The sequence below is a fragment of the Calypte anna genome, chromosome 1, assembly GCF_003957555.1.
Source record: "Calypte anna isolate BGI_N300 chromosome 1, bCalAnn1_v1.p, whole genome shotgun sequence".
Taxonomy (NCBI): Eukaryota; Metazoa; Chordata; class Aves; order Apodiformes; family Trochilidae; genus Calypte; species Calypte anna.
In genome coordinates this window covers 170,590,987-170,614,240 of record NC_044244.1, presented here as the reverse complement: position 1 = coordinate 170,614,240, position 23,254 = coordinate 170,590,987, and the positions used below count along the sequence as shown (strand labels likewise).

At 38.5% G+C, this 23,254-nt stretch overlaps 1 protein-coding gene across 8 annotated transcripts; it reads left to right on the top strand.

The window, feature by feature from the left end:
- The first annotated feature begins 14 nt into the window (after positions 1-14).
- Positions 15-23,254, top strand: RCBTB1 (RCC1 and BTB domain containing protein 1). Of its 8 annotated transcripts, none has more exons than XM_030465670.1 (13): positions 15-256; positions 2,928-3,112; positions 6,235-6,405; positions 8,160-8,310; positions 8,774-8,940; positions 10,634-10,792; positions 11,860-11,967; positions 12,886-13,028; positions 16,121-16,311; positions 16,929-17,055; positions 17,554-17,705; positions 18,923-19,053; positions 22,275-23,246. In XM_030465670.1, the coding sequence occupies exons 3-13, from the start codon at positions 6,262-6,264 to the stop codon at positions 22,413-22,415; spliced, it is 1,614 nt and encodes a 537-aa protein (XP_030321530.1). In that variant the 5' UTR covers positions 15-256; positions 2,928-3,112; positions 6,235-6,261; the 3' UTR covers positions 22,416-23,246. The 8 variants fall into 8 exon arrangements, with proteins under 8 accessions (XP_030321530.1, XP_030321524.1, XP_030321536.1 ...); XM_030465664.1 differs by having other exon boundaries at positions 55-388; positions 22,275-23,254; XM_030465676.1 differs by having other exon boundaries at positions 55-388; positions 6,255-6,405; positions 22,275-22,592.

Sequence of the window (23,254 nt, the reverse complement as noted above, 5' to 3'; positions counted from 1 at the left end):
CCCGGCTCCCGTTGCTGTCACGTGCGCGAGGCTGGCGCGCGCTGCCCACCCCTTCGTCCCCGTGACGTGCGGCGCGCGGGCGCGGCGGGGCAGGCTCCGGGCACGGCGATAACGGTGCTAACGGCCGTAACGGTGCTAACGGACGCGGCCAGAGCCGCCCGCCCCGGCGCGGAGGCACCTTGGAGGCAGCGGGGGCTCCCGGACCGCCAGGCGGAGGGGCCGCAAGGAACCCGCCGGGGGATGTCGCTGGGAGCGGGTGAGGAGCGCTGAGCGCGGGGCCCCGCCGTCAGCAGGCTGGGCGTCCCCTGTGCCGGGCGCCTCCCGCCCCTCGCCTTTCCCCTAGAGCGCTGTCGGGGCTGCGGCTTGGAGCGGGCCGGAGACGTCGGAGGTAGGGGAGCGGCTGGAAAGAGGAGGTCACGGGGGAGACCCCGGTGTGGGTCCGTAAGGCTGGTGCAAACCACCCGGAGGACTGGGTTCTCCTGGAGTCCGTGGGGCTTGGCTAGCGGTCCTCATCCAAGTGACTTGGCGGAGCTTTGGCTTGGTCCGCCTGTGAGTTTCTCCTGTCCGCCTCCCTGCAGTGTCCCTTGGCATAGCTCGCAGTATGTATGTCATTGCGGGTTTGTTTTTTTTTTTCTGGTTCACGGTGTTTCGGTTCATCCTTTTGTTGCCATCTTCCTGAAGGCTGAGATCTAGCTTACTGGTAAAGCAGGGCTCTCAGTTGTTTTTTTTGCCCTTGTTGAAGTTTGTATAAATAATTAGTGCTGCTTTAGTGTTTAATATCAATCTTATAAATTAAATGTTAGAGTAATATTTACTTTTTAAAGGGAACTTTCAGAGTTCCAACTTAGTTGAAACGATCTCTTTCAGAAAGCGTGTTTTTACTGACTCGTGGTAAAGTGGTCTTTGTATAAAGGAATTGTATATGTTGTATATATTGCAGAATGGAATTGTATAAAGTCGGTTTATGAGGCTTTATGAGAAAGCGGTTCTAAACGTCAAGAATGGAAATGTGTTCGGGCCACAAGGTCTTTTAGGAAGATGCAGTCGTTGTTTAGAGCCTTAATATGAATGTTTTCCTTTGAACTCTTATCTATGTATGCACCAGATTGAAAGGCAGATACTGTTCTAGCTGTCTTGTCCTGAGTGAAGGGCTTCAGTAAGTTGCACGAATGGCTCCACTTAAAAAGAAGGAAAAGAAAGCATATTGTGGTTATAGTTGCAGCTTTGTTATGATGCCTGAAGGACTGTCAGCCTACTTTTTTTTTCCTTGCTTGTATCTCTCTCAGCTGGTTACTCAAAGCATATGGAAGCTGTCAGTTCTTAGAGCAGCAGGCTTTTCTTTCCTTGTATTGCTTATAAAAGGCATCAAAAAGTAAATCATGCAGAGGTTTGAACACACAAATCTTGCCTTGTGTAAGAACTAAGGAAAGTAAGATAAGGCATGTGATTTCAGAAGCTGCAGTACCTTTCTTTGTTGGCAGAGAGAAAGCTACAGTAAGTTCACTTGATTCACACATATGATTAATGTCAATGGTATGTATTGTTTTCCTGTTCTTTCTCAATACTGAAATAGGAGATTGAAAAAAACACAAGCATAAACTGGAAAAAACACGGAGAAGATTAATATTGTGTCTACTGTTTTACTTTATCTGGTTTGAGGTGTGCTTTAGAAAGGATCAAGTGTGTCAGTCATTTCGTGTTGTTCTAAAGCCAGATATCCTGGCTTTTGTGTTCTCACTGTTGTAGACAATTCCTGTAGACAATTAGGAAAAATGAAGGCCTGAGCCTGCGGTTTCTTTCCGTGCCAGAGTAAGTCTGATCATCTAGAATAAACTGCAGCATTGGAGCCTGAGGAAAGAGTGAAACAAATGTTCTATTGTGTCCAAATACTCTTTACAAATAAGGGGATCATCTTTGAGGAGTTAACTATAGCTTTTTGTTGCAACAACAATTGGTACTGTTTTCCTGGTAGGATATTGTGTTATGCCATTGTTCTCTCCAGCATGGAATTGTGTAGCTGAACTATAAACTCTGTAAAACTTTATATAAAATAATTTACACTTTTTTGAGAGGCAGAGGTTCATGGTTGCCAACATGTATTGTTGAGAATCAGCCTGCAGAATTCTTTAGGAAGCAAACCAGTGAGAATCTGAATGCATAGGCAGCAGTTTAGCATACAATTTTTGAAGGCCTTATGTCTCTGAAATAATGAGGCTTTTTTAATCATGAGCAGCTCTGGATTTTTGTTTTCCTTGCCAGTGACTGCTCTAAGTTCAACTTCTTTTCATCACAATATGTGGCCTGTTGTTTCCTTCCCTACAAGTCATGATTTCTTGCTTATTTTTAGCCTCACTAAAATTCAAACACTCATCTGTGTTTCTGTTCCTGTTTATATACTGATATTGTTGGATAACTTCAAAGATGTCAAAGCAGTTAGAAGAGGTATTGTTGGTATAAGCTCCCTCTGCTGTCAAGTTCTGCAGTGAAAATAAAGTTCTGGGGTATATAGTTATCACTGAATCGTGCAGCAGGAATGTGAAGACAGATGCAGTGACATACAGTCTTGCTAAAAAGCAGCAGTCTATTAGAGCACCAGGTTTAAGCTTATGACCTTTTTACTCTTGAGGCTTTTAATTGCAATTAACTTAAAATCTAGATGTTGATACAGATACTCCTTAGAACTGATGCTGCCGTGTTGCATATAGAATCTACACAATAACTTGAAAGATAATATATTAAGACAGTTATTTGCATACAGATTAAAAAACTTCATTATTTTTTAATCTATCTGGTGCATTTGCTACTACATTGCACTTAGAAACTTTCAGCTAAGGTGCAGTCATGGCATAGTATGTAATACAGCATAGTCCAGGTCTCTACATAACTATCAGAAGTAAACAATAACCTTGGTTTTCTTATTGATGCAGTACAGGAAGGTGAATGAAGGACACTGTGGTTTTTTGTGCCACTGCTTGCAGTGATATGACTGAAGTCTCCTAGATCAGCCTTTCATAGCAAGGATTAATCCAGAAGAAGCTCTCCACACACCTTTCCCCCCATGTTCATGCAGATGTTGCACGAAGATGAAGTTGGAGTGTGATTGAATTGAGAGGTCAGTCACAATATTACAGAGTGTTTCTTCTTTTGGAAAGTGTGCAGCATGTCTCAGAGGATGCTAAAAGTAATTTGGTTTCTGTTTTGATAACACTGAGCTACTTTACTGACATCTCCATTTGCAGTACTATATAGAAATATATTTTCTCCAAATACTTTTCTTTCACTTAAAGAAACCTTTTTTCCCCTCTTGTGCCGACTAGAACTTTTATTTGAAAACTAGGGAAGTTACTAAGGTTGTTAAGAACGCCACCGTTGACAAGGAAAAAGGTGGTGCCTATGCCTAGCTCAGGCATTTATTTTCTGTGAATAGTGGAGAATAAGTAGTTAAAAGAGCTTTCTATGCACAATTAGTGCTAAGAAACAGTAGTCCATGTATAAATTCCAGCATTTTCAGGTTTGTATGTTATTATACTCATTTACATATAAGCATAAACAAAAATTGCTAGTGTAAAAATGTGGTGGCTGAATGATGATAGATACTTCAGCAAATGGAAGCATATAAGGACAATAGTTAATACTTGCAGAGGAGAGGAAAATTTTGTGTGTTTGGGGAGAAACAGCACATATATAAAAGATGAGATTTTTTTGTTGTTTGGTTGGTTTTGGTTTTAAGTATTTTTGTGAGCCCTTATTGTTTGCTAGATCTGGAGAAACTTGAGGATTGAGATTTATTAAAGAAACTAACTTGCAAGTGGCAGGTGAATTGACATTAAAAACCTTTTAGGGAAGAGCCTTGAAATAACTTTGTATTAACAGTTGAAATAGGAAACATGCAGCATTGCTTTAGATAGAGCAGTGTTACTCCCATCAAATACTGTAAGATTCTTTATCTATTTATTCATTGCTCATGTCTTCAATCTGGAAAGTTGTGTGCTCAACCAGACACCCAGTTCAGCTTTGAGGTATGAGAAATACAGTGTAACTTGCACAGGTTTTGTCAAAGAGGGGTGGTGACAGAGTCATACAGTAGTGGGGAGCAAGCCAGGAGGATTCAAGACCAGAAAACACCAGAAAGGTTGAGGTAAAGTAACACATTTTAAACTGGTTACCTTTAGAGCAGAATAGGTTCTCAGGGTGCCGTAAAGCTTGGTAATTTCCTAGGACATTTTCCATCAAAATAGCATTTAGTCCTAAAGTCTTAAATTGGCAGGATATGCTGAAAAGAACTTCAATGTAGAAAATATTTTTCTGAATGTACATTTTGTGCCATGTTTTTGCCCTGCCAGTTCTAGATTATGTGGGGTAAATTAAATAGGTAAAGTCAGAAGGGACTATTACTTGGTCTACTTAAAAGAACAAGTCATCACTGACTTCTCTTAATTGATTGATAGTGTCATATGTTAAAAGATTTGCCAAAGTGAGGTAACAAATCTTAGCTAACTAGCCTGAGTTTGTAACTGGACTAGAAATTAAGAAGGCTTAAATGAATTCAAATCTGTTTAGCTGGGTAGAATGTGCTGTGTTCTTGTCATCAGGTAGACTTTCAAAAGCTGCTCTACAAATACATCTATTATGAATGTGCCATCTGGAGACTTCAGGTGTTTTCAAGACCTGCTTCAAACATGAAATGCAGAGTGGTGGCAGGCTCTTAGTGAGAGAGGTGCCTACAGAACAGAGCTGTGTTGGATCCAGGTTACAAGATTTGACAAGCCTCGTTTAGTTTTGGATTGTGGTTTTTTTGTACACACATTTCCACTGTGACCTCATTGTTTCTCAGACTTAAAAAACAAATAGTAATAAACCCCTTCCTTCTAAAAACCACCAGTGGAGTACAGCCTGTATTTTAAGACTGGCTGCTGGTCTTGAATAGCTTTCTGAAACTGTCTTCATTGTCAGCACAGGTGAGAACCAAGCACCAGAAGCAAAGAGGCTCTTTTGTGTTCTTACTGCTGTCCATATCTGATACTCAGGCATCATCAAAAAGCAGCCTGACTTGAAAGCAACAGAGCAAAGAACAGGAGACTGGGAGAGATGTGGAGCAAACAAAGGGAAAGGAAAGGACAGGACTAACTTTTGATGAAAGGATATCATCAGGGTAGAGACTGCATTTCTTCCCCATTTAATGGTTGTGTATCTGCCTTTTCATGTTTTTTTAGTTAGTTAGTTAGTTTGTTTGTTTTATGGTTCATTGTGAATTGTATCATATCACTGGCATTCTGTGGAATTTCAGTGCTTTTCAGATTTCACAAAATTTGCTGGGACCTCTGAGCATGGATTGTAGATTGTCAGTGGCAGAATCCTTTCAAAGCATGAGTGGTGTTACAGTTTTTTATGTGCATGATGTGAAAGCCTAAATGAGCACTATAGGCTTGTGTTGACTGTGTCAGCTTTGTTCTTGAGCTGGTGCAATTGCCCTGAGGAAACAGGGAATAAGGAGCATTATGGAAAGATGGATTGTGCACATCTGTGTTCATTGCAAGATGGTGTCTATATCCAGTCATATTTCCACCTTTTAATGTGGTTCAGCTTATTTCTAAGTAGCAGATTATGACTCTTTCATTTACTCACTTTTTTCTGATGTATTTCACTGCTTAATTATACAAACTCATTAGTTTATTTAGAGTTTTGATGCTCACAATTAGGTTTTGAGTATAATAAGAGCTTTTGATTATGCAAGACATGGCAGATCTGGGTCATATGCTCAACAGCCCCAGCTTTGTTTTTATTTGCAGGATTCACATATATATCAACAGCTTGCTTACATGGCATATACAAGTTGTAAGATTGCAAAAAAATTTCACATGTCAAAATTTTATAAAAGGAATTTTCATCTAGGAGTCCCCCTGAAGATGCCCTCAGAAATCCAGTCTGCCATAAGTAGATGTTTCTTAGATCACAAGCTTTTAACAAATTTGCTTGTAAAATAGCAGATGTTCAGTTGCACTGAATCAGTTTTACTTTAGAAAAGTCCTGGTCTTCCAGTGTTCTACCAGGGACTTGCTATTTGTTCACCTAACTGCATGGAGATAGTTACATATTTAATATAGAATAGAATGCTATACTTTCAGAGACACAACACATATCTTTCATTTAAATGAAATTGTAGTATAGAAATTATTGCCTGTTGTTGAAAGTGCAAAAACCCACCTTTTAATAATCTTTTGGTTTTTATTACAGCAATGTCATCTTTCTTATAGAAGCATCATGACACACAGCAGCATCATGGTGGATGTAGGAAAGTGGCCAATATTTACTTTACTGTCACCTCAAGAAATAGCATCTATTCGGAAAGCTTGTGTGTTTGGTACATCAGCCAATGAAGCTATATACATAACGCACAATGATGAGGTAAGGATATAATAAAATGGAACATATACTCTACAATTAGTTGTTCCCAGAGTCCACTAAATACCTGTATTTTAAGTTTCCAAAACCTATCGAGTGAAATTTGTTTATTTCAAAACATACTGGGTGTAACTTGTAAGTATTATTTTTAGTCTTGCATAGAAACAGTATAGATGGAATATTTAGGAAGCTTACAAATTAAAAAGGCCTTGTTGGATTACATGCACTTCAGAAGACAGAATTCAAAATAAGTTATGGTAGCTTGAAATTAAGTGCAAGCACTCTCAAGTGTGAAGATATGAAATGAGGTTATGGCTTGCTAAGTAACAATACAGCAGAAAATTACCTGTGGATTTTAATAATTCAGAAAATCAATGTGAATTAGCATTGAGCTGCTGAAAGAAAGCTAAGACAGCTTGGTTTCTTGTGGGACTGGGAAGAGTAGTAGGATTATGGTGGGTTTTTTCCCTAAATTCTATCACAGCTGCCTGTAGGATGAGACTCCGAGCAACACTGCTTTTAAAAGAAGGCATTGTTTTTCACTTCCCCAGTTTAATACTTTTTATAGTTCAGTTCCTGCAAATGAGAAGCATCCAGGCCTGCATGGATCTGAAGAATTCAGGTTCATCAGTTAACTTCCAGAATGTCCCCATGTTGACTCTTGGTCTTATTAACTTCCATGAGGGAAGTCTCAAGTCCTCAAGTGTCTGTGGCAAGACTGTCTGGCTTTATGAAGATCACATCTTTGCATACCCTATGTCACGGTCCATAACTATTATTATTTATTAATAATTAATTGTTGTTTTATCTTTTGTTTGTGAGGAAAAATTGGCCTCTGCGCATATGCGCCACAAATTGCAAAGCAGGCAACTTAAGATGGATCCTATAGTTTATTCAAGGGAAAGCATCCAGTTAGAGAACGGTGTTTCAGGAAGGGGTAAATAATTAGGTAAACAATGCAGAAACAGGTTTTTAAGAGATGGAATATCCAGGAATGCAATTTTTAAAAAAGGGAAAAAGGGAACAAATATTCGCAATTTCACCTTCCAAAATGCTCTGGCAGCCTTTTCTTCTTTCATCTTGGTCTGTCACTGTCTGTCCTTTTCTGCTGCCGCATGTGTCTCCTTTTGTCTTCTGCTTTTTTTTTTAGTCAACAAAAAAATCCTGCCTTCAACAAATCATTGTCAGGGATTTTGCAGTTTGTAGCTGCAGGCCTTCCATATGGTTACAGGCACAGACCTGTATCAGGAGCACCTTTGCACCATTGCCATTTTATATCACCTGCCTGCTACTTCAGAATGGCTGTTTATCATATGAAAAGCAGATACTTGAAGGAGTAAACAGGAATAGCATAGAGTGGCACCTGCTTATCAAGCTGGCTGGTTATCTTTGCTGATTCAGGAGGCATTTTTTTGAATTTATTGATGGGTGTTCACCACATTTCACCCTGTGGCTCTTGAGTCAGAGTACATCCCAATTTGTGTAGTGTTTTTGTGCACTGTACTGCGTGGCTTTTCTTGGTCTCTGGTCTCTTTGGCAGGTCAGCCCATCTCCAGGGCCACCCCTGCTTAGCCCCCTGGCCTGAAGGCACAGAGTGTTCCATTGAGCCATGTGGCTCCCCCAGTGTGTGTCCAGGCCCTTTCTAGCTCAAAAGTCAATACATTTAATGGTGGGGAAACAGTCCGGTTACCACAACACAGTCCATTTACCATACCCAAGTATAAATAATTTGAAATTAGTATTCCCCTATTTTTCAGGTATTTGTTTTTGGACTGAATTGCAGTAATTGTCTGGGAACTGGAGATAATCAGAGCACAATAGTACCAAAGAAATTAGAAGCCTTATGTGGAAAGAAGATTTCCAGTCTCAGTTATGGAAGTGGACCCCATGTTGTACTTTGCACTGAAGGTCAGAAATTAACAATTAGTATAGAAACATTACAGATTTTAATTTCCACTTGCATTTAACAAGAATGGATTAAAGTGTAATTCTATTAACTTGTTAACTGCATGATGTACAGTTAGGGCTTCTCATTGGTCTTAAGTGGAACTTGATGTATTCTCTATCAGGTAAAGTAAATTTCTGTTACATTTCTGTTATGTTTTAACTGTAGAATTTTACTCTTGTAATTTATGACATACTCAGTCTCATCTGTGCTCTTTTGTGTATTTCCTCAATAAATCTAGAGGATATACTGTAATATATGTATATAGAGTAGCTGTACAAAAGTACATAATTTTTTAGTATACAAATTATTCTTGTAATAGTTTCTCTGTTTGCTAATGTGACATGTTGGCATTTTCTAATTTTTATTCTATTCTATCTTTGGAGGTTTTGTTGGTTTCTTTTACAAACTGAAATGTTTTTGCAGATGGCGAAGTATATGCTTGGGGACACAATGGCTACAGCCAGCTTGGGAATGGCACAACAAATCAGGGCATTACTCCTATACAAGTTTGCACAAATCTGTTAATAAAGAAAGTGGTGGAAGTGGCTTGTGGCTCTCATCATTCCATGGCACTGTCATTTGATGGGGATGTAAGTTGAAACCTCTTCAGATCTCTTCTTGAGTGAATGGTGCAGGTGACTTTGCAGTCTGCTTTCTCTACAGTGTAGTTACAATGTATCCTTTCTCCCTGCCTCCTCAAACCCTGGCATCCTTTTCTTCAAAGCAGGCTTGAAAATAACTTTAAAAAACCCCACAAAAGCACCCATAAGCCCCCAAAAAGAAACCCCAAAAAAGCAGTGGAATAAAAGACTAGTTAATTTTTGTGTCTTTCATTTGTCGTATGTCTCACAGGAATGAGGTCAGAAAGCTGTACCTCTGAGAGATTAAAGAATTTTTTGTAAAATGTAAAGATGTATCACTGTTATTTGCTTGTAATTCTGTTATTTAAGTGGTATGTTGGATTGTTTGTATTCTCTGGAAGCATTTACTCTGTTTCTTGTGGTCTTGGTGGTTTCCACACTGGTACTGTGAAAGAATGTTGCCCTGCACACCTCTGAATAACTTTGTGTGTCGTTAATGAAAACACACTTGGTTTATATCCAGGTCTACTTTATGCTATCTGCTTACATGCCTTAAGGCCATGTGTCATGGGAAATGGGTACAATTAGTTTCCAGCTACTCAGATTAGAGCAAGATGTGTATATATGTGTGCCTGTTACTGCATGGTAGAGGAAACACCTGCTTTCAGCTTTAACAAAAGAAGAGTTCTTTTAAAACCTTCCTAACAATGAAAACAGAAAACACAATCTTCTGAGCAGGTCTGTGCTACAGTTCAGTATGGAGTCATAGTGTGGCAGTAATGCAAAATAGCAAATCAGTATTTCAAGTGTAAGGTTAAATTAAGTGGTCCTTGTAGTATCTTTGCCAGGAAGATATTCTTAGGAAGATTCTTTCCTATGCTTAGGAAAGAACTTCATGTTTTCCTGTGGCATGGTTAGACCATGCAATTCAGTGTGCATGGGGGAAGGCAAGGGTGTTCCTATATTAGTTAAACTGATGGTGCCAGCTGATGTGTGGTAGCTGCCTCTTGTAATAAATGTAGCATGCTTGAAATTACAATAAAACTAATGAATGACTTCTTATTACTTGGTTCCTCTCATGAAAGGAACCAAAGTATTTGTTTTTATTATTATTCGTTTGACACTGGCAAACTTGGAACTGTCAAGAGATTATGCTTTGTGGTGATGTCATTGTTTAAGAGAGTTTTGCTATTGCAAAATATGGGCTGATAAAACATCTCCTTTTGCAGCTCTTAAAAGATAGAAAAGAGATATAATGAATGTGCAGCAGCAACCTGGTTGAGAGTTCCACAAAGAAAACTAAATAGCTTGTAAAATGGGGGCTTCAGCTTCTGTGGGAAACAAATGATATTCTGGCTTGTATTCTGTTTTCCACCATAAGGAAAGTACAGAGACAATCCACTCACTGTACTCTTTGTCTTGTAGTCTGACTTATGTGTAACAAGCAAACATGTTTCTTTTGTTTCCACTTGTAGCCAGACGCTCCAGTTTTATAGCAAGAAACCTTAAAAGGGTCTATGTTCATATTTGCTAGATTAGTCCTAGTGCTGTTTATAATTTTCAGCTGTTGAAAATGTATTTTTAGTATTTTAACTCATTAAATAGGATAGTACACCCAATACCATGCTGACTACAGTAAGATTATAATTTATTACTGTAATGAAGGCTTAAACTGCATGATTTTATTTGTTTTTATGGACAGCTGTACGCTTGGGGCTATAATAACTGTGGTCAGGTTGGATCTGGATCTACAGCAAACCAGCCAACTCCACGCAGAGTTTCCAACTGTTTACAGGCAAAAATGGTTGTTGGCATTGCTTGTGGTCAGACCTCCTCCATGGCTGTTGTGAACAATGGTGAGGTAAGCATTGCTGCATTCTCCTGTGCTTTCTCTGTTACCCAAACTTAAAAATTAATGTGTGAACATGAAGAAATGTTGACATGGGTTAGGGAGCTGTAGTGATAGTTATATATGGTTATATTTATAACTTTTATGAGACTAATTTAAAGGAAACTCTGCAATTAGCTGGATGTGCCAACTTTACTCCAAAAATTCCTTGTGGCAAAGACTGTATCAGAACATAATTCTTGCTGAGTCTGCAAGTGTAAGAATTCAAACACCATGTCTGTCTTTCTTATTTCAATAGATTGTTTAACGTATGACTTAATTAGATTTTTTTGAAAGCATGCAGAATTAAATAGTTAATCTTTCTGCAAGAATACACTGACTGATCCTAGTTCTTAAACACCTTGCTAAATTGCCAGCAACAAATACAAATTTGCTTTTGAAAATTGCCCTAGTATTGTGCAACTGTTCTGTTTCACAGAAGTTTATGGTGCTGTATTGCCTCTAGGTATAAACTGTAATTTCAGTTTTATTATGTTTCCCTAACTTGGAGCCATAGTATTTCTTTATGACTGGAGTAACCTTGAAAGTCTGAGATAAGCTTTCATTGTACAGACTTTTGTCTTGATGTGTCCACCACAGCAAAAATAAACAAAAAAGTAGAGCTAAACTGAGGACTTCGGTTTAAACTAATCCCATAGCTAATTAGCTCATCAGGATAAGTAATTTCTTGTTTGCTTTAAGGAAAAGTAAAAAGGAGAAATAAAGGTATAAAAATCAACCAAAATATTTACACTGTGGGAGAGATTTTGGTGTATAGGAAGTTTATTGCAAAATTCCTAGTCCTATGAAGAGAAATCTTCATAGAAAGCTTCTTTAAAAGATAAATGTACAATTGAAAAGTTGAATACAGTCAGTCATTACAGTCTATTTTATATCTTTCAGCCTTCTCTATTTTCATTTTTAAATAGTGTATGGTTTTTAATAATATGTACCTTTTTGACTTGTTCTTAATAATAAGTCTTAAATGCTTTATACTTCTAGAGAGGAGTGGCCTAATATTGTTTTCCTTTTGCAATTAGGTTTATGGCTGGGGTTACAATGGTAATGGTCAGCTAGGTCTTGGGAACAATGGCAATCAACTAACACCATGCAGAGTGGCAGCATTGCATGGTGTGTGTGTACTCCAGGTATGTCTAATGTGGAAATGAAAATACATTGATGTTTCAAGCATCTGCTAGAACTGTATCTCTGGAATCTTGTAATTGCTTCTAGCTTTCACAGTTCAAATACTGCTGGGGGTTTTTAGCTCCTATAAATCATATTAGGTTTATAAAATGCAAGTGAGCTGTCAGGTACTTGCTTTTATAACTCTTCTGAATGATTTAAAGTTAGCTAGTGTAACTGTAAGTAAATTATGCTATGGATACAAATTACATCTTTGTTATAAAGCTGAATAAATGAAATGCTCCAGGCAAAGACAAGAAATTAAGGGAAACAAGATGTTAAAATAGATTCTATATTAATACCTCATTAGCTCTTCAGAAGTGAGGGAAGTAGGGAAACTGGAGTTATGGGTGTGGGTATCATTGTTTAGTGGTTGAGTTTAGTTTGGGTTTTGCGTATCTTTTTTTTTCCCAGCTAGGGAATAAAACTAAATATTGGGATTTCATGAGTTTTCAGTAAAACTGTGGAGTCTCATGTGATGATTTGAACAGCTGTTGAACTGCCACTCTCATAGTTCGTATAGTAGTCAAAATATCAAAATCTGAAAGTATTTCAGAATTGCAAGATGTGATGATGGAGCTGATTGTTCCTTTTGTGAAGAGTCTGCTACTGAAAGCAAGTGAAAGCTCAGGAGACTGCAAGAGTGTAGTAAATTGTTGAGGAGTAACTGATGAGCACTAAATTAGTGAAGTTGGGACCTTTTCAGTACCTACAGTTAACGTTTCTTATGTTAGCTATAAGTACTGAGAAATAACATATTGTACTGCTAAATGAGGAATGCCTGAGATATGTAATGTCAGCTAGACTAAAGTAATGTGTGTGATAATTCTGTTTCTCATCTCTGTTTGGTTTATTAGTAATGCTTATACATTTACTTACAGATTGCCTGTGGCTATGCGCACACACTAGCACTAACAGATGAGGGTTTGCTCTATGCCTGGGGAGCTAACACTTATGGGCAGCTGGGAACGGGCAATAAAAGTAACCAGCTAAGCCCAGTGCAGATCATGATGGAAAAAGAAAGGTAATCTTGCTGAAGCTGTTTCTGGATTGATAAATCTGAGCATGTGTTATGCAGTACCTAGCACTGGAAGCACGCGTGTGTTAGGGCTTGGTGGATTGTTTTTCTATTGCAGTGTTAAAAGTGTTAAAAGCATAGGAAAGGATAGTGACTTACTGTGTACTGTAGATTGAGTGCTCTTTGCTATCTGTAATGATTACTGAAAGTAAAAATACTTTGTATTTACCTGATACTGAAAGATAAGGCATGACTATGTGTTATGCTGTTCCAAATATGGTTCCTTTGGTTAAAAAATTGGAGCTGTGAAACTGATAAGCCAAGTTTTTATTGAGGAAAACAAAACAAAACAAAACAAAACCAAACAGATGGGGAAGAAGCACCTTTGTAAGAAGTGACATGTAAGGAAAAAAATTTTTCTGAAAGGCTGCCAGTAGCCAACCAGAAAAATAGAAATCTGTTTGCAAGGTTGCTAGAGCTAAGGGCAGATAGTATCACTTTTTCTCAGTGGTACCACTTTGTAGTTTCATAGTTTCATAGACTTGTAAAACAATGACCATAAACCTTGTCCATCCTTTTTCATCACCCTTATCATCCTTGTATTTGCAATGGCTGTTCACCTTGGACCTCAAGTCCCATTCTCTGGGCCCTTGTGTATACCTGTAGATTAATCTGTCTCAGTTTGGAAACCTCAAAGTCTGTAAGTCCCTCACCTGCAAATCTCTTAACTTGAAACACTCCTTTTAACTAAGAAACACCTGTGGTTGGTTTTTTCCTCCATTTCTGAACTGTCTTTCTGGGAAGTCTTGCCTATTTTTTTCCCTGTTTCATACACTTCAACATTAAATAAAAAGTTGCACAGTATTGATATTATTTAAGAATTTAAAAAATGGATTGGGGGGGAAAGAAAAAAAGGATCACAATAGAAACCACTGATGTAAGGCTGCCTTGTCTGTGAAGGAACTGACACCAGTGAAACAGAATGAAATATTCTTTAGGAAAGCACTATATGAGAGATGCATATGTTTTTAAACATACCGTTTTTTTCTTAGTGATTTATTTATTAAAATAGACTAAGAATTAAGAGCAACCTTTCTGAACTAAGGGGAACTGTTGCATTTAGAACTGTATTTGAACTCAGGCGTGGGATTGTAGTAAACCTGGCATTTGTTCAGTGACTAAAGGAGAGGAACAAAATATTGTGGAACTTCTGCTTGGAGTCATAGAGAGAGATAAGTCACTTGAACTTACTCATCTTGCTTGACTTAGCTGCCTTGGAAACAGTGCTATAAATGGATGAGCTGTCATTTTCCCATTTCCCATATTATTCCTGCTTCCCTTGGACTTCTAATTCATATAACTCTTGCCATTTTCATATGTAATGCTGGTGACAGTTCCTTAGGAGGTGGCATTGAATGCCTTCTTGAAGAATATTACACCAATAGCTTGTAAAGAACTGTCAGGCCTGTTTTTGTTTTAGCTCAGAGGAGTGGTCATGAAGATCATCTGGCTGATTTTTGATGTTAAGTATATGCTTAACATGTTAATCTGTGTGTATACTGTAAGTGTACTGTTTAGGTACTAGATAGGTAGGTGTTACAGTCCATGTTGTACAATCCTTCTTATTTACAGTGTAGTTACTCTAAAAATAAGAATTTGTTCTGTTAAGAAAGAAAGTTTGGGGAAAGAAGCCATATAGGTGGATAGCTATGATAGATGAAAAATTGTCCCTAAAGTAATTATTTTATGATGTCTGATGCAGAAATGCTGAAAGACCTCAGTGCTGCATGAGGTTCATGAGTTGGTAATGGTGTAATAAATCCCATTTGACTTCTGTCTTCCAGAAACAATTGATTCATATACTGAAAGTGATTGCAGATTTTCCTGTGTTTTGCCTTGAAATAATTTTTGCACTTAAAATGTGGGCTTTGTGCTAAAAATGCTTTTTGCCTGAAAGCCTAACTCTTCACGGATATTGTTCTGTAAAGGAATAAACATTTTGACATGGATATTCTTAGACTGCTTTGGAAGACATTTATTTGTCACGGTTGTTCTGTTTCTGGCACAAGAGCACAAAATCCTCTGATGCATTTTTAGCATGGAGAAAAAACAGGAAAGCGTAGCTTTTATTTTGAACTAACACTGAAACTTCCCTTGGTTTTTGCTTATCTTGTCAACAGAGACACTGGAAATGTCCTTGTGGTCCTGTTAGTGGAAGCATGATTTTTCTCAGTTCTTGTAATGTTTTAGATAGCACCATAGGGATTGTGTGAGCAATAGGGGAATGGAATAGATAGATGTGTGCATCAACAGCTCCAATAAGTTAAAGAACTATGTGAGGTTGATGAAAGTACTATACAGACTTTATTTTAAAAAACAACCATAGCTCTTCAAGAATGTGGAATTAAGTGCCTGTGTTCACCTCTCCTCAAATGAAGCACTGTCCATGTTCCTCAGTGTTGAGGAAGGGAAGCTAACAACAAAGTAAGAATTCAAAAAATACTGGCAGTAGGTCAGATCTCTTTCTACATGCAAAAAAAAACCCCAAAACAAAACAAAATGAGATTTAAGGCAGGGTCGAACAGTTTCTTAACAAAGATTTATTGAAAAATACATTGGACATTTATCTCAAAATGAGAATTTTTACAATATCTTGTTGTAAAATGTTCTGAAAGCTGCTTTGCAAAAATCTTAGTGGGATTACTTTCCTGCCTGTTCCCCAACTGGAAGTTTCATAAGCTCCATAAACATTTCTTCTTGAAAGTGTCTGATGTGCATTGGTTTTAAAGGAGAAAAAAATAAACTTTGTTTTTCTTCATCCCTTTCCCATGGGTATGGACTAAAAGGAGAAATGTCAACTAATGAGAATGACATAGTGAAAGTGTATCTGATCATAATAAAATCTACAGGCAATGTGAAAATGCCATTTCAGGTTTTAAATACTGATCCATTCAAGCAATATCACATTCATGCAGGATAAAGAAAGAAGTACAGAAATGTCAATGCAGTTTGTTTGGCTGTTACTTTGGTGAGGTATTATGAAAGTAACTTGATATTCTCTACCTGTAGTTATCTCACAAGGTTTCTTTTGTTTGCAGGGTTGTGGAGATTGCAGCCTGCCACTCTGCTCACACCTCAGCTGCCAAGACCCAGAGTGGGCAGGTGTACATGTGGGGCCAGTGCCGTGGGCAGTCAGTGATCCTTCCCCACCTCACTCACTTTGCCTGCACTGATGATGTCTTTGCTTGCTTTGCTACCCCTGCTGTTATGTGGCGCCTTCTGTCAGTAGGTGAGAACAATCTCCAGTCTGACAGACAGTGCTATAATCCCTGTGTATGTTTGTAGTGATTGGTACAGGATGCCACTTCCATGACAGGGTGGTTCCTGCTTTAAGGAGAACCAGCAATTAAAATGAGCTTTTAAGCTAGTTTTTCTTTGGGTTGTTTTGATTGTTTTGCTGGCATGCATCTGGAGGAGAACACTGTTACACTTTGAATATTGTGTATTTCCTGCATTTGTATGTCCTGAGCTCCAGCTTAGGACTGGGGAAGACTCTTGGATCATTAAACTTTTTTTTCCTTTTAAAATGATTGCTACCTGGAAGACTGCTCCTGATGTTTTTTACTTTGGTATCTAACACCTTTGAATAATAAGTGTTGTCTAGCTTTCCCTCAGCTAGAACAGGAACTGGTGGTGACTGCTGCCTGTAGCTGTTGTGGATCAGTCCTTGCCAGCAGGAAATGGTATTGGATTAATTCTTCCTATTTCACCACTTAAGCCAATGGAGCCAATACTGGCCTGTTTTCCTTGACATGCACTTAGTTGAGTTGCTGGCTTTAGTTAACAATGTACATGTTCTGCTTAAGATGCTTAATGTGTTTGTTTGTTTTAAAATTGTTTCTATAGAGCATGAAGACTTTTTAACTGTAGCAGAATCTCTGAAGAAAGAGTTTGACAGCCCAGAAACCTCAGACCTGAAGTTCCACGTGGATGGAAAATACATCCATGTGCACAAAGTTTTTCTGAAAATCAGGTAGTGGTCATGTTTAACAGCTCTTGTTTATACAGAGTAACCTCCTAGTATTGCATGTAAGGGAGAAGGGGAAGTGTAAGGGGAAGGGAGGGATCTCTCAACCTGTAATGTATGTATCCATAATAACTTTATTTAAAGTGATTGTAAAAGGACGTGGATGAAAAGTCTCTCTTAAAATGCTCCATCTTCAACTTTGTCCTACAATGGTTCATACTCAATTTTTACTAAGCCTATTTGTGTTTCTAGGGTAATAAATTCTGTTAAGTTTCAGTGTTTATGGGTACACAGATGTCTCTGTAGCATGAATCAAATAAAAGTTTTATCTTGGTGCATAAGTATGACCATGGCCACAGTATTAGGAACCAAAATGAGGACTGTGGTGGCTGTGGTGGGTTATGGCAAAGGATGCAAACTCCACCAAATACGTATTTCAAGGGGATTGTAATGTAACTTTTATTTGTTCATATAAGTTTTCCAGATGGTGTCTTTGTCTCTTAGGTGTGAACACTTCAGAACCATGTTCCAGTCATATTGGAATGAGGATATGAAGGAAGTAATAGAAATAGACCAGTTTTCTTATCCTGTGTATCGTGCCTTTCTTGAATACTTGTACACAGACAGTGTTGACCTTCCACCTGAAGATGCAATAGGTATTGCTTATAGTCCAATTATATTAGAAAGCATTATTCAGAAAAGTTGAGACAAGGGGTGCAGAATACATGTATTAATATAAGATTCTAGTTTAGCCTACAGTGCATTTCACTGGTGATTAATTAATGTCTTTAAAATACTATTGTAACAAACTTACTGAAGCAGAAGCAATACATGTACTCAGCCCTGGTGAGGCCACACCTCGAGTCCTGTGTCCAGTTCTGGACCCCTCAGTTTAGGAAGGATATCGAGGTCCTGGAGCAGGTCCAAAGGAGGGCAACTAAGCTGATGAAGGGACTTGAGCACAGACCCTATGAGGAGAGGCTGAGGGAACTGGAGCTGTTCAGCCTGGAGAAGAGGAGGCTCAGGGGAGACCTCATCACTCTCTACAACTCCCTGAAAGGAGGGGGTAGCCAGGGGGGGGTTGGTCTCTTTTCCCAGACAGCTCTCAGCAAGACAAGAGGGCATGGTCTTAAGTTGTGCCAGGGGAAGTTTAGGTTGGAGATTAGAAAGAATTTCTTTACGGAGAGAGTGATCAGACATTGGAATGGGCTGCCCAGGGAAGTGGTGGATTCTGGAGATATTTAAGAAGAGACTGGATGTGGCACTCAGTGCCATGGTCTAGTAACTGCAGCGGTTGTGGATCAAGGGTTGGACTTGATGATCTCTGAGGTCCCTTCCAACCCAGCCAATTCTATGATTCTATGTTTAGAAATAAACTGGGCTGTTTTTTCAAGGTTGAGAGAGGAACTATTTCTGTGCATTGAAATACTTTCACATTTTACTAGATTCAGCCAGTTATTGTTTAGGATAATATAGAAGAATCTTGGTAGATCTAATAGGGGAAACTTGGATGGCAGAGCAAAGAAAGAGCAAGCTGTAATACAAGCACAGATTTTTAGGCTGTTAGGGCTTTGCTTGTGTTGTGGTGCCTGTTTTGTGACAGTTCCACTCTTGCAAGCAGTTAGGTATGCAGATCAGTGGAACAGCTTGTGCATTTACAGAGATTAATAGGATTGTGGCACGAGGTAATAAAAGACCCTTTTTCCTTTGGAATGGTAAAAAACATTTTTCTAAATATTGACCTACTTGTAAAAAGGATTTATATACACAGAGCACTGCATACAGAATACAGATGCAACCTGTACCCCATGACCTGTTGCTGCAGGAACAGAGATCTTTTCAGCTGACTAATACAGTGGTATTATAATTGCAGGGCTTTTGGATTTGGCTACTTCATACTGTGAAAATAGACTGAAAAAACTGTGTCAACACATTATCAAGAGAGGAATTACTGTGGAAAATGCATTTTCATTGCTTTCTGCTGCTGTCAGATATGATGCAGAGGTAAACTACTAAACTTCAGTCTCTTAAATTGGTGGCTGCTTTCTGACTTAACTATGGAGCAAACCAGTTATATTTTCAAATAAACTCTCACTATCAGATAACACTATTTGCCATTTTCAGAATTTGAGAATTTGGACTTAAAAAAAGCTGTGTATTTGTGATGAGAGATGTCTCTCTTTCATTTTTCTTTTTTTTTTTTTTTTTCCCCCCCATAAATCAGTACTGGGAAGGTGAACTAGTACACAGATACCTAAAGATGAGAGGAGTCCCAGGCTGAGACTATCTGTAAATGCTTGCACTGCTTGATTTCATGGTAAAAGGTTGTGATGCTGTGCCAAGCTCCATGAGTTACTATTTCTGTGTGGGAAAAAGACAAATAACAAAACATTTCTGAGGATGAAAACACTAACTCTGAAACAAGGGAACGGTTTAAATATAAAGCAAAACCTGTGACATTATGCAAAGCAAGCTTATAAGCCTTAATTCACCTAGTTGTATGGCTGTGTGGTATGTGTGATGTTTAAGTCTCAGCTCGACAGCATGCTGAGACATATATTAAAAATATATATTGGAAAGGTTGGACCAGACAATCCTTGAGTCCCTTCCAACCTCAAGTCCTATGATTCTGTGATAATGTAGTGAGTGTGCTGGGGTTTGATTGGTTGGCAGGGTGCTTTCTTTGTTGGCTATTTTGGTTGTTTTGCTTAGATACACTCAAATACACTTTCAGTCTCCACATTATGCTAGTGAAATGGCAGAATAAGAACTGCTTCATTGACCTAATAATTTCTGAAGTCAGAAAAACAGCGTGTGGAGAAGGGGAAGGGCAGCAAAACTTCTCTCCTACATAATGCCTGACTTCACTAGTGGCTGACTAACATGCTGCTTCATGAACTAATCAGTAGTATTCCTAGGCTCACTTCAGCTGTTTGTGTTCAGCATTGTATCTGTGTATCATGCTTGCAACTTTGCAGTTGTTTCATTTTTAACTTGCTACTTGTGCTTATAAAACAGTATTGGTACTCAGTACATTAACTCATTGCTTTTTCTCATACTCAGTATCCAGCAATTAGCATGCCAGGTACCTTAATTTATTTCAGAGCCTTGCAGTATGTGGCTTGCTCTATATGCTTTACCCAAAGAGCTGTGATAGTGAGCAACGTGTGGCTTCAGCTCTACTGTGAATAATGATTTCTTTGATGCAAGTTCATGGAAAATAGGAAGATTTCCATGTTTTAGCCTTAAAAGATATTTTTGCAGGATGGGTCTTTAGTATATGATTGGTTCTTCCTGTAGAGGGGAGAGGAAATACACTATGAAAAAAGTAAAATTACTATACCTTGGCTGTACCTCCCTAGCTAAATGAAGTTAGAAGTGAAGTTACAATGGTAGGCTTAGTGCTGCATCAAGGAGAGAGTAGGTATATAGGGACTGGGGTTTAGTAAAAAGTGGGTTTCACCACTTTTTGATGGTAGGGGCTTCAAATTGCTTGGGTGATGTCGTTCACTCAAGGTAAGACGAGGTAAAAGAAGCTGCTTCCCTGATTTAAAATACCTCCATGACATGAAGCTCTCCTGTGCATTCGGGGAATGACTGAATTGAAGTTGCTAGCATTAGGTGAGGTCTGGCTTCTTATTGTAGCTTTTAAAATAATCATTGGATGTACCTTGTGCCTTATTCACTAAGTCTATGCTGTTACATAAGTCTATGTACAGTTTGCTAGTTGTGCATCCATCATGAAATGAAATTCAACCTTTTTTTTATATACAGAACTTTAAAATTTCCAAGTTACATACTAATACTACAGAATTTCTGTTTATTGTATGCTTTTATTTCATTGACTTGGAATATGATTTTTTTAATAAAGCAGTGCAAAATATTGTAATGTGTATGATGTAATTTTGTTTGAAATGCCAGTTTGTTCTGTTATTTTTAAAAAGAAAACCCTCAGTGTTTGGTTCTAATAAGCTTGTCTTTTTTTGTTGCACAGATGCCACACAAGTCAAGATCTGCAGCTTCAGAATGCCTGGTTTTAGGCTAGGATATATTTTTATTTACTGTTGTGTTGAGGACTCTCACTGGCACACAGCTGCTCTAGCTTTCAGTATTGGCCTTAAGTGAAAACAGGAATATTAATCAGTCTTCCAAACCTCATGTGGGTTAAAGAGCTCTGCAGATTTGTTATGCCCTACTGCAGAACCCAGTCTGCTGAGCAGCTAAAGAAGGGTGTGTTCTCACCTGTAAAGCAGTAGTTCTACAAACTCACCATAAAGAAATTAGAACAGGGTGGGGAGTTGCCCTTTTGTAAGGGCTGCAGTATCCTCCCCTATAGCAGCTTAGATCTGCACCATAAAAAGTAGATTTCCTCATTAGAAGAGGATTTGGAAACAAATAATCTGAGTGGGAAGCGTTCTGTGGTCAACCTTGTATCAACTGTCTTGTGTTTTCAGACATCCTTTCTCTCTGACATCATGTGGGTGCAGTTATGGTTGTTCTGGGAGGCTTTTCTGGTCCTTATATGGAAAGCACTTCCAAGTAGACTCAAAATATCCAGAGTCCACTTTCTGCTAGAGTTGCTGTGCTGTATGGTGCCACAGTACTTTGGAATAATCTTTGTGACATCTGTGAAATACTCTGCAACACGATTCTGTTCCTGTTGCACAGAGAGACCTGTTGCTTAAGCTGTGCTGTAAAACTCTCCAATTACTGTGTGCTCACATGGAGCCTGCTGACATGTGACTGACTTCAGTTACACCCTTCACTGTGCAGGAAGTCAAGTAGCTTTACCTATAGATTGGTATTTATATTATGGAACAAAAGAACTTTTTTTTTTTTTTTTAATCCACAGTCTTGGTTATATATCATTACCCCAAGATCTCCTATTTTTATTGGGTTTAATAGCTGTTGGTGAATGCAGGTGATGAAACTCTTCAAGTGGAAAAACTTAAAAAATATATATTGCTCAGAACAGCTGGTTTTTGTGACTGCAGCTGTATAGTGAGAGCCAAATTGCAGTTGTAGCCATGTAATACAGGTAGAATTACTGTTTTCCACTGTATTTACATAGTCACTGTGTGGGGGGAAACATTGAGAGCCCCTGGGTTAATGTATTTGTCTAGTTTTCTGCAAAAATTATGCATATAATGGGCATTTATGTCTGACTGATTTTCTGGGGTGGAAGCAAAAATAATAAGATATTTTTCTTTTTTTCATTTGTTTAGGACTTAGAGGAATTCTGCTTTAAGTTTTGTGTCAATCATTTGACAGAAGTGACACAAACTGCAGCATTTTGGCAAATGGACGGTCCCCTGCTAAAGGAATTCATTGCTAAAGCCAGTAAATGTGGAGCTTTTAAGAACTGAAGTGAGGTTTTAAGTTTCGGGCGTTTGTAGGGGTGTTTTGCAGTTACAGCGGGATGTCCTGACTGTATTGGTAAGAGAATGTTGTACCAGAAGATGTGAAAGGCCACAGTGAAAACCAGTGTTTTCTGTGCTCAAGACTGAAGATTGAACTGTTGTAAAAATGTCAAGCAAATGATGAACTGTTACACAGGATTTACTGCCAAGCAAAGCATTTACTGCAAACCCAGATGGTGGAACCAGCTCAAGATTTCAGGAACACTGCGGTGTGCAAAGGATACCAGCTGAGGGTAAGGACTTAACCTTTCTAGGCTAGGAAGTTTCAATGCTAGCATCACCTGTTAATATTTTTAATTTACTTTTTGGGGTTGGAAAATAGTCTGACCTGAGCCACTGAATTATGTCACTGAAATCATTAATTCTTTGGGATTATAGAGAAGCAAATGGCACGGATATCTCTTACTGTATTTGCATGATTGCAATCAATTTGCCATTTGCTGTGTGTAATTAACTGAGTGCAGCCGGTGCTTAGAAAAGTGTGCAAAAATAATGTACCCTCAAAGCCTATGCAAGTGACTTTGAAGGAATGGGTAACTAGCAAATCTAATTGGAAGTAAATCTCTATATTCAGGCATACCTTGATATCTATACCTTGTAATGTGTACTTTGTGTAATCTGTTGAAGCAATATTTATAATGGTTAAAGGAACCATGAATTCCCTTTCCCTAGTTCAGGTTATGTTGGTTCCCTTGGAGGGGGGGATACACTGTTCTGAAAGTGGGGGTTTTGCATTTAAGTGTTGTATAAACTACATGTAATAAAATTAACTTTTTTGTACCTCT